The 12,351-nt window shown below is 41.2% G+C and overlaps 1 protein-coding gene across 1 annotated transcript in view; it reads left to right on the forward strand.

The window, feature by feature from the left end:
- VAMP4 (vesicle associated membrane protein 4) overlaps positions 1-12,351 on the forward strand; it is a 78,733-nt gene that overhangs the window by 18,615 nt on the left and 47,767 nt on the right. Inside the window, exon 2 of the mRNA XM_082266580.1 lies at positions 7,148-7,194. Coding sequence (XP_082122706.1) covers positions 7,148-7,194 — 47 coding nt within the window. The remainder of the gene's footprint in view (positions 1-7,147; positions 7,195-12,351) is intronic.

Consider the following 12,351-nt stretch of genomic DNA (forward strand, 5'->3'; position numbering starts at 1 on the left):
GAGGATCGCGCTGGCTTCAAGCTGCCCACACCTGAGATGGCAGCGCTGGACAATACTTTTTCAAGGTAAGTATTTGTCCTAAAAGGTAAGTGCAACCCGGGACAGATCAGAGGCTAGCCATTGTGGAATGTACTAGCCCTGACTGTCCCGGGGGTATTTTTATTAAAAAAAAAGTATTCCAGGGTGGAACTCCGCTTTAAGTGCTGTACTTGTACATTTTGTATGTCTGTGTTGTCTATACAACAAGACATATGCTTGTATTGATTATCCTAATGAAGTTGATTGTACCCTCATGTTGTTTCTCTTACAAAAAATATATTGATAATAAAAACTATTGAAAGTAAAGTCTGAAGGACAGTAAACTGTCTCTTTGTTTAGAAAGTTTGGAGACCCCTGCTGTAGACAATCAAACCCAAGGAATGTGCACTGCTGTGTATGGTAGTTGTACTGAATACTTGCTAATAGCAAGTGATCAGATACTTGCTGTTATCGGCACAACCTAAAACACAAAATTATACATCTTGCTGATTGTTGACTAAATTCCTTCTTCTTTCTTTCACACTTTAAGTTAGTAGTATACGTGGGCTGTTTTAATAGGGCGAAAAAACCTGTGCAAAGTGCACTTACTCATACCAACCAGTCAAAATGTGTCTTTCATTACCCTGGCTACAGTGTACTAATATTTATTTGCCGTGGGTCATTACACTTTGCTAATAATACTTTGCATTTGTATATGGGCTAATCAAAGAAGTGTTGCCTAAAAGCAGGAGGAAGAAGAACGTGGTCCTGTGCTTGAACCCAGAACAAAGTACCATGATGTGAAAACTGTAATTGGGATGATCGTGTGCTTTGCCCATGCTGTACAGCACATATTGCAAAATACATTATCCTTTGGCTTTAGTGTCTTTCTGCAGGAATTTAATGACCAGTGACGTTTTTTCTGAATTATTCCAGCTTTACCAAAATATCCTTTGATACCAGTTGTCTGTGGGAGCACGAATTGTGTCATATCGAGTTAAAAAAATAAATAAAAGGTTTAATGTGCCAGGCCATCTGGTTCCATTTTGGTCTGTTTGATCTGTCGCTTTGTTGTGTGAATACTGGTTTTGCTTTTTGCATTTTGTTTGCTCTATAGTAATATCTATGATATAAATATACAGTGGGTACGAAAAGTATTCAGACCCCCTTAAATTTTTCACTCTTTGTTATATTGCAGCCATTTGCTAAAATCATTTAGGTTCATTCTTCTTCCTCATGAATGTACACATAGCACCCCATACTGACAGAAAAACACAGAATTGTTGACATTGTTGCAGATTTATTAAAAAAGAAAAACTGAAATATCACATGGTCCTAAGTATTCAGACCCTTTGCTGTGACACTCATATATTTAACTCAGGTGCTTTCCATTTCTTCTGATCATCCTTGAGATGGTTCTACACCTTCATTTGAGTCCAGCTGTGTTTGATTATACTGATTGGACTTGATTAGGAAAGCCACACACCTGTCTATATAAGACCTTCCAGATCACAATGCATGTCAGAGCAAATGAGAATCATGAGGTCAAAGGAACTGCCTGAAGAGCTCAGAGACAGAATTGTGGCAAGGCACAGATCTGGCCAAGGTTACAAAAAGATTTCTGCTGCACTTAAGGTACAAAATTCAAAATTCTACAAACAATACCCCATAATGACAACATAAAAGAAGTTTGTTTAAAATCTTTGCAAATTTATAAAAAAAAATAAATAAACACATGTACATAAGTATTCAATACTTTGTTGAAGCACCTTTGGCACCATTACAGCCTCAAGTCTTTTTGAGTATGATGCTACAAGCTTGGCACATTTTTTTGGGCAGTTTCTCCCATTCTTCTTTGCAGGATCTCTCAAGCGCCATCAGGTTGGATAGGGAGCGTCGGTGCACAGCGAATTTCATATCTCTCTAGAGATATTCAAACGGGTTCAAGTCTGGGCTCTGACTGGGCCACTCAAGGACATGCACAGAGTTGTCCCCTAGCCACTCCTTTGTTATCTTGGCTGTGTGATTAGGGTCATTGTCCTGTTGAAAGATGAACCTTCGCCCTAGTCTAAAGGTCCAGAGCGCTCTGGAGCAGGTTTTCATCAAGGATGTCTCTGTACATTGCTGCATTCATCTTTCCTTGGATCCTGACAAATCTCCCAGTTCCTGCCACTGAAAAACATCCCCACAGCATGATGCTGCCACCACCATGCTTCACTGTAGGGTTGGTATTGGCCAGGTGATGAGCGGTGCCTGGTTTCCTCCAGACATGATGCTTGCCATTCAGGCCAAAGAGTTCAACCATTGTTTCATCAGACCAGAGAATTTTGTATCTCGTGGTCTGAGAGTCCTTTAGGTGCCTTTTGGCAAACTTCCAGGTGGGTTGTCATGTGCCTTTTACTAAGGAGCGGCTTCCGTCTGACTACTCTACCATACAGGCCTGATTATTGGAGTGCTGCAGAGATGGTTGTTCTTCTGGAAGGTTCTCCTTTCTCCAGAGAAATCGGGTTCATGGTCATCTATCTGACTAAGGCCCTTCTCCCCCGATCGCTCAGTTTGGCCGGGTGGCCCGCTGTAGGAAGAATCTTGGTGGCTCTAAACTTCTTCTATTTACGGATGATGGAGGCCACTGTTCTGATTGGGACCTTCAATGCTGCAGAAAGTTTTCTGTTCCCTTCCCTAGATCTGTGTCTTCGTAAAATCCTGTCTCGGAGGCCTACAGACAATTCCTTTGACTTAATGCTTGGTTTGTGCTCTGATATGCACGGTTAAGTGCGGACCTTTATATAGACAGGTGTGTGCCTTTCCAAATCATGTCCAATTAACTAAATTTACCACAGGTGGACTCCAAGTTTTGTAGAAACATCTCAAGGATGATTAGTGGAAACAGGATGCACCTGAGCTCAATTTTGAGTGTCATGGCAAAGACTGAATACTTATGCCCCTTTCACACATACGGACCATTCATTTCATCAGTTCAGTCACATTTTTTTCAGTCAACATCAGATTTTCATCCGTTTTACATCCTTTGTCATCGGCCGTCATCCGTTTTTTCGTCCGATCCATTTTTTTTTTTTAGGCCCCTTTCACACAGGGAGTCCGTTCAGATCCGCCTGTCATTTTTTTTGGCGGATCTGAAGGGACACCCCATGCATCTCTATGGGGCATCGGATGTCAGCGGAGACATGTCCGCTGACATCCGATCTGTCAAAACCGGACAGATGGAAACCCTATTTTCCATCCATCTGGTGGATCGGATGAGAAAGGACAGACGGTCCGTTCCCATCGGATTCCCCCATGGAGATGCATGGGGACCTGACAGCTGTGCCTCCGCACACAGCGCGGAGACACAGCTGTCATCCACCTGCTCAGCGGGGGATCGGCGGATCGATCCCCCGCTGAGAAAAACGGAGTCCGTCTGACGGACTCCGTGTGTGAAAGGGGCCTAACGGATGAAAAATAGGGCTTTCATCCGTTCAAAAAAACAGATGTTGGTGGAAGTGGATGAAAACAGATGTAAATGAACGATCATCCATTTACATCCGTTTTTCATCCGTCAACAGATGGATGAAAGACAGACGAACAGTCCGTATGTGTGAAAGGGGCCTTATGTACATGGAAATTAGTTTTTTTTTATTTTTAATAAATTTGCAAAGATTTCAAACAAACTTCCTTCAAGTTGTCATTATGGGATATTGTTTGTAGAATTTTGAGGAAAATAATGAACTTAATCTATTTAGGAATAAGGCTGTAACATAACAAAATTGGAAAAAGTGAGGTGTTGTGAAAACTTTCTGGATGCACTGTATATGAAAGATTATTTTGACAGTAGAGATGGAGAAGTGATAATAAAATAAGCTATTGGCAGTTGATGTAGTTTTCAGCATACAGTGCTGACAGAAAGCACAATGGAAGAACTATTTTGCATTGGCTTCATCTTGAACTGGCAGCATTTACGGCAGCAGTTTTGTAGAATATACAGAAGCCTGACTACAGATGAAGTGAAATATTCCGATACTGAAAATTGTAGAGCCAGAAAGCCAATGGCGATGAAGATGAGAGAAGCCTTAGAAGTATTTGGAACTGGATGTGGAGGGAAATACTTTTGATAACTTTTATATCACGTTAAGGATTTTGGGTTCTCCAAGTGGCTTTTGTATCATTAATTCCTGGCTGACCTTTTGATGTTTTCTTTTAACCACTTTACCACCGGAGGATTTTGCTGTCTTATGTCCAGGCCACTTTTTGCGATTCGGCACTGTGCGACTTTAACTGACAATTGCGCGGTCGTGCGACGCCGTACCCAAACAAAATTTACGTCCTTTTTTTCTCACAAACAGAGCTTTCTTTTGGTGGTATTTGATCACCTGTGTGACTTTTACTTTTTGCGCTATAAACAAAAAAATAGCGTAAATTTTGAAAAAATAACAATATTTTTCACATTTTTTATATGAAATTCCCCCCCAAAAAAATCAAAATTTCTTTAAATTTTTGGCCAATTTGTTTTCTGCTACCTATGTTTGGTAAAAAAAATCACAATAAGCGTATTTTGATTGGTTTGCGTTTACTAACTAAGGGAAAGATTTCTGTCATTTTTGGTGTTTTATTTTTTTAACGAGTAATGGCGGCGATCTGTGATTTTTTTTTTTTTTTTTTGCGGGACTGCGACATTGCGGCGGACAGATCGGACCCTTGACTGACATTTTTGACACTTTTGTGGGTACCAGTGACATTACTACAGTAATCAGTGCTATATATATATATATATATATATATATATATATATATATATATGCACTGTTACTGTAAAAATGACACTGGCAGGGAAGGGGTTAATTTTATTGGAGAGGGAGGGGTTAATGTATGCCTGGTGCTTACTGACATGTGTGGGGGGAGGTGACTGAGTGACACAAGGACAGATCCAGGGTTCAGCTATGCTGAACCCTGCAATCTGACCCTGCCTGTCACTTAAGGCCCGTACACACGTACCGATCGTCGGCCGAAAAGCTTCGGCCGACGACCGATCTGCCGATTGTAGGCTTGTTAGTATGATGCTTCCGACAGCCGACAGCGCACTTTCGGCCGAAAAAGAATCTGTCGTGCAACCATGAAAATTTTTGTATGCCGACACCAGAGCGGCCGATTGTTCGCTAGTCAGTACAGAATTCGGCCGCCAGACAGCAGATTTGTAAGACTGGGCATGCTCAGAAAAGAAAAAACACAGGGAAAGTTAACCATTACATGACATCACTTCTGCAGTCGGCTGTAGTCGGCGGACAAAATTCTTGTGCAGTCTTTTGCACATTTTTCAACAGACACCGACAGCCCTGGACAAAAGACGGCCGATCGCTCGGCCGACGATCGGTACGTGTGTACGGGGCATTAGGAGATCCGCCCGCTTTGTTCAAGCGGGCGGATCTCCAAACTCGATTCCCAGACGATCGGTGAAGAGCGGCGGCGATTGCCGCTGCTCCTCCCCTGGCCCGACTCCCACTGTGACTGAATACAGCGGGAGTGAGCCTCCGGCTTCTGTTCTAGAAGCTAATAGTGTTATCCTATGTGTCCATGCACACTATTTTTTGCTAGAAGCATTTTTCAAGCTTCAGTGTTCAAGAGCAGAAAAAATAGTTTTTGTAGTTTTTAAGAGAGTTTTCCCAGCAAAAAAAAAATTCTAAATGCTACTAAAATGCTATTTTCGAGCATTTTGTTTTATTCATGTACTGTAAAAATTCTAACGCCCCTAAAAGCTACTAAAACGCTACTACAAGCCGTTACAAAATGCTATTATCAGAGTTTTTCATCCAACGTTTTTTTTTTTCTAGTGTTATTTTTTTTTTTCTTTTTTTTAGCAAGTGTGCATGGAGCCTAATAGTGCTTTTCAGAGCTTAGAAAGGTTTCCTTTGGGCTTCAAATGTATTTATATATTGCAGGCATCTATATAGCACAGCCAACTAAGCCACCAGCATGTCTTTAGAGAGTGGGAGGAAATCGGAGTACCCAGATAAGCATAGAGAGAACATGCAAACTCCATGCAGATAGCAGGCTGGGATGGGAACTGCTAACCACTAAGCCACTGTGTATAACACCTATGCCAGTGATGGACAGAGATGTATAGTAACTAAGTAGAACTACTTCACTACTGTACTTAAGTACCGAAAGGCGGTATCTGTACTTTCCTGGAGTAGAACTTTTTTCTCCTACTTCCACTTTTACTTCACTACATTTTTTTCAATGATTTCAATACTTCTACTCCGATATTTTTTTTTTGTGCTGCATAGTTACTCGTTACAATTATAAAAATTACCACTGCCAGAACAGTAGATGGCAGGTTTCATGAAGCTCAAAACACGTGTATTATCAGCGCATATGAAAATAAAAGCTACTGTATGCATAAATAAAAGCTGCATTTGAAATAATAATAAACAATATGATGTTCAAACTTTTGACTTCTTTCTTTAATAACTACATAACACAGTACTTGTACTTTTACTTTCAGTACTTGAGTAGCAATTTTTTTTCAAAACTAGTGGTACTTTTACTTTCAGTACTTTAGTAGCAAAATTTTTTAAAAAACTACTTGCAGTACTTAAGTACAAAAAATGTTGACTACTTTAGTACTTCTACTCAAGTCACTTTTTGATTGAGCACTTCCACTTCTACTCAACTTTTTGATCGAGCACTTGTACTTTTACTCAAGTATGGGTTTCGAGTACTTTATATACAACTTTGGTGATGGCGAACCTTGGCACCCCAGATGTTTTGGAAATACTTTTTCTATGATGCTCAACTACACTGCAGAGTGCATGAGCATCATGGGAAATGTAGTTCCAAAACATCTAGGGTGCCAAGGTTTGCCATCACTGACCTATGCTGTTACAGCAGATTATTTCAGCATTGTTCAGTCCAGTCCTTGTACAGTCTGATCCAGGCAGTCGCTCCTTTCCTATCACCTTTTTTGGTCCCTGGTGCCTACTGTCCCAATTCTGATCAATTCAGATCCCTAAATGTCTGCGTGACCCAATTCATAGACCCAAAATCTCCATGTACCAGTCTTTTGAATGTTTGTTTTAGGGATAGTTTCTTTGCTTTCTTTGCTTATTCTAATCATTTGTTTTCCTTTTTCCTACAGCGGAATTTGTTAGAAGATGACTCTGATGAGGAAGAAGATTTTTTTCTGTAAGTCCGTGGTAAAATCATTGTAATGAATTATCTTTTAGCCACTTTCTAGTTGTGTGGATGAAAAAATAGTTTGTTCGCAAAGGATTTAAAGCCCGACTCCACATTTAGTCCTTCTAAATAATTAGTTTGGGCCAAGCAGGTCCAGATGAACTATTTACTGCACAGATGCGCTTGCTGGATACATTGTATTAACCGTATACAGTCTCAGCTACATACAGTATACAGCGCTGTGTTTCTGCAAAGGTATAAGGACTTCACATCCACTGCCGAAACCAAATAGAGTCCGGCTGAGTGCTGCGTAGCCATTCAGGGAAAGCTTTGGATAAAAACGGATGTCAGTGAGCCAATGGGGAGAGGGGCGGGGGGGGGGGGGGCGAGCTGCTCTCTGTGTGTGAATAGACAATGTCCATTCACAGGAGCGTGGCTTGGAAACAAGCCTGTTCGAGTGCCTCTATAGCAGGAGCGTGGCTTGGGAGCAAGCCTGTTCAAGTGCCTTTATAGCAAGAACTTTTCATGGGCTTCCTTTCAGCTCAAAGTTCTTTCACTGCTCTCTCCTCTTGCGCTGTGGACCTGCTTATGCATGAAATGTTGATAGGCAAACACTGATAGGCTAAGTTTGTGCTTGTGGTTAGGGGGTGGTAAAACAGGCAGTTGAGCCATGTTTTCACTACCCTCTAAAGCTGCAATGGCAGCCGGATGGGATTGCACACATGCCATGGCAAAGAAGGTTTTAATTTGTGGCCTCAGTGTTTGACAGGCAGTACCGTCCACCAAGCATGACCTATTCAAGCAGATTGGGCCGCACCACATCTGCCCTGCAACCGCATGCAATGCACATGGTTGCGGCATGGTGGTGCAGGCTTTTAGAGTGATAAAGTGGAGAGAAAGCGAAATAATGCCTCCCAAACACCCTCTGGATGTCCTCCCTAATATGGTCTTCTGTGTATTAGTGGTTCAGCTGAAAACATTCAAGCAAAAGTGAAGACTCAGATTCTACTCTGTTAGCTGTATAGCCAAGTTAGGTTTCCAGATATTCGTGGAAAAACTGACCTATATAGAAATATTTAGAAAAGATCAACATCACTTTCCTGAACTTCTCATTAAGAAATTTATTTTACAATTTAAATGTTCCACTTCCACTGTGTTGTGCCTGTTTTTTATTACTGTCACCTCATACAAATGAGGAGCTGTCACTATGCTGCCAATTTCTCCTTCTAGCTGGACATTACACATGCCGCAGTCTGCAGTCGCATTGCTCCTCAGAGGTGTTTTACAGGCAGTATATCGCATCCTCACCACCTTTTTTAAGCCTGTAAATGTTACACCACTGCATTCATTGCACTTGTCTATGGGGCGTTTGCGGCACGACCCCATTGGATTAAATGGGTTGCGTTTAGCGTGAACTTAACAGCAGGAATCATTTTTGCCAAGGCCCCAAAATCAAGGAAATTAAAGTGACCGGATGTAATTTCCAGACTTGTATAAAGTACTCGAAATTTCTACTTGAGTAAAAGTACAAGTGCTCGATCAAAAAATTACTTGAGTAGAAGTGGAAGTGCTCGCAGAAAAAGTTACTTAAGTAGAAGTACTAAAGTATTCAACATTTTTTTTACTTAAGTATTGCAAGTAGTTTTTTCAAAAAATTTGCTACTTAAGTACTAAAAGTAAAAAGTACCAGTAGTTTTGAAAAAAAATTCCTACTCAAGTACTGAAAGTAGAAGTACAAGTACTGTGTTATGTAGTTATTAAAGAAATAAGTCAAAAGTTTGAACATCATATTGTTTATTATTATTTCAAATGCAGCTTTTATTTATGCATACAGTAGCTTTTATTTTCATATGCGCTGATAATACACATGTTTAGAGCTTCATGAAACCTGCCATCTACTGTTCTGGCAGTGGTAATTTTTATAATTTATTCAAATGATTAACCTGTGTTTGTTAGTAGTTTCTTGATGCACTTTAAGCGCTGTAGCACCATTTATTTGTTTGTTTCATATTTTCTTTTTATTGGAAAGATTTGGTATAGCAGCTTTTATTATACACAGCCTTTATTTTCGTATGCGCTGATTTACAAATGACATTATACACATTTTTTTGAGCTTTATGCAACCTGCCATCTACTGTTCTGGCAGTGGTAATTTTTTTAAAAGTAACGAGTAACTATGCAGCACAAAAAAAAAATACTTGAGTAGAAGTATCGAAATCATCGAAAAAATGTAGTGAAGTAAAAGTAGAAGTAGGAGGAAAAAATTCTACTCTAGGAAAGTACAGATACCGCATTTCGGTACTTAAGTACAGTACTTAAGTAGTTCTACTTCGTTACTATACATCTCTGGTAATTTCCCCCCCCAAATCATCTATACATATCTACTATCTACCACTTAAGGACCAGGCCTATTTCTGACACTTGTTGTTTGCTAGTTAAAATCTGTATTTTTTATATATATATTTTAGCAAAGACTCCGGAGAATAAAATGGCGGTTGTTGCAATATTTTTGTTGCGCGGTATTTGCAAACACAATTTTTTGGGGAAAAAATATTTTACTGCATGTAAAAAAACGAAACAGTAAAGTTAGCCAATTTTTTTCTATAATGTAAAAGATAATGTTGCACTGAGTAAATTGATACCCAACATGTCATGCTTCAAAATTGCGCACGCTCGTGGAATGGCGACAAACATTGGTACCTCCAAAATCTCCATAGGCAAAGCTTTAAAAATGTCTACAGGTTACCAGTTTAGAGTTACAGAGGTAATCTAGGGCTAGAATTATTGCTCTTGCTCTAACGAGTGCGGCGATACCTTTGAACACCGTTTACATATGTGGGTGCGACTTGCGTATGCGTTCGCTTCGGCGCACGTGCTCGAAGGGATGGGGCTCTTTAAATTTTTTATTTATTTTTTTTCTTATTTTACCTTTTCTTTTTTTTGATCACTTTTCTTCCTATTACAAGGAATGTAAACATCCCTTGTAATCGAAATAGGCAGGACAGGACCTCTTTAATGTGAGTGCTCCAAAAGAAATTTGCAATGCTTAGCACCTTACTCCTTTGCTCAGATACAAGGCTCCCAGACCACACCTATCACGGGACTCATACTTGGCATCCCCAATGGCTAGGCCGTGGGCTCTGATGAAGAGGCGAAGCCTCGAAACGCGTTAGCCATTTTCTCAACAAAGACGGGGGACTCTATAACTATGGACTCCATCATTTGAATCTGACATGCTGGATTACATCACTTGTTTGTGAATAGACCTTTTTTATCTTCCTTTAATAAAACCTTACTGAAGATAATGCGCTATAGGCCAGTGCCCTCTTTAATGTGAGATCTGGGGTCAAAAAGACCTCAGATCTCACATTTAAGCTAAAAAGCAAAAAAAAAAGTCATTTTTTTTCATCATTGGGCCCTTTTAAGGACATTGAGAGGAAGCGATGTATGACATCGCTCCGGTCCTCCAAGGCCATAGAGTCTAGTTGGGGGCCAGCTTGCCCTCACTCATCTTCCTGCCTAGGAGGGGAAAGGATCGGATAGTTTTCCCCGCTACCGACGGCTCCGATAAGCGGGGAAAACGACCGGGAGGGGGTGCACCGCTCCCACCGCCCATAACAGTGATCCCGGGGACCACTTTTGTGTGAAAGAGGACCGCCCAACGAGTAAAAAAATACTGTGGTTGTGGCAGCTATGTGCTGCCATAACCCTGGTATTTAGTGTTAAAATGAGTGATGTATAACTGCAGTGGGCAGTCCGGAAGGGGTTAATGACCTTGTAATCTATTTTTTATGAAATGTTTTCTTACTGTGATTTTCTGCCTCTTTGTATGTTCCATTAGCTTCCAAACTTCTCCTTTTCCCCCTCACTTCCACAACTTTAGAATGAGCAGTACACATTAGTAGTGTTATTGTGCACTGCTCTATGCACACTACAAATGTCATAGTCAGGACTCAGCAAGAGAAAGTAGTTACATCCCTACATACAGTGGGACCATGGAGTACTAACATAGCGACCCTCTAACAAGAAATCACATCAAAGCAAAAAAAAAAAAAATTGGAGGAGGCTGTGAGCAATAGATTATACTTTTTGTGATACTAAAGTCTTGTTTTTTATTTTTTCAAAATAACAAACATGTTATACTTACCTGCTCTGTGCAGTGGTTTTGGACAGAGCAGCCCCGATCCTCCACTTCTCGGGTCCCTCTTTGGCTCTCCTGGCCCCTCCCTCCTGTTGAGTACCCCCACAGCAAGCAGCTTGCTATGGGGGGACCCAAGCCGAGCTGCAGCTCCCTGTGTCCATTCAGACACGGAGCCGTGGCTAGGCCCGCCCTCTCTCTCTCTCCTCACTGGCTCACTGAATTTGATTGACAGCAGAGGGAGCCAGTGGCACCCCTCTGCTTTTTCAGCCAATCAAGAGGGACAGTCCACCCATCCATGACCCATCTTCAGTGTTTTGCCTGAGGAAAGAAGGTTCTCATCCAAGATTTTACAATACACGGCCCCATCCATTGGCCCCTCAGTTTGGCGAAGTTGGCCTGTTCGTTTAGCAGAGAAACAGCCCCAAAGCAAAATGTTTCCACCTCCGTGCTTCACTGTAGGGATAGTGTTCTTAGGGTCATAGTCATGTATATGTATATCTAATTGTGTTATATTCGACATTTTTTTTAATATCATGAATTTAAATGAATATGAATTTGTTGGCACCTTCAGCGCAAGATAAGCTCAAGAAAAATGCATCTCATTAACCACTTAAGGTTACTGCGTCAGGAAGGCCGTAAGCGCAAAATCACGTACCTGTACATGGTTTTATTCGTCGGCCCTGGGCGCACTGCCAGAGCCGCGCTTCCACTGTGATTTGACACAGCGGGAGCCAATCAGCGGGTCCAGCGGCCTGCGATGACCACCGGCCACCCGCAATAGTTCGGAGGAATAACAGAAAGGTGGTCTGCCTATGTAAAAAAAGGCAGACTGTCGTCCTGTCAGACAGGAAGAGAGAGATCTTGTGTTCCTACTAATTAGAGTCAGTCCATTCCCCCCCCTCCCCCACACAGTTGGAAATCACTACCCAGGAGCACACCTGATGTAAACCCCTTCCCTACCAGTGTAATTTATAAAGTGACAGTGCATTTTCTTTTAGCACTGATCACTGTATTAGTGTCATTGG

This window comes from Pelophylax lessonae, assembly GCF_965119305.1.
Source record: "Pelophylax lessonae genome assembly, chromosome: 8".
Classification (NCBI taxonomy): Eukaryota; Metazoa; Chordata; class Amphibia; order Anura; family Ranidae; genus Pelophylax; species Pelophylax lessonae.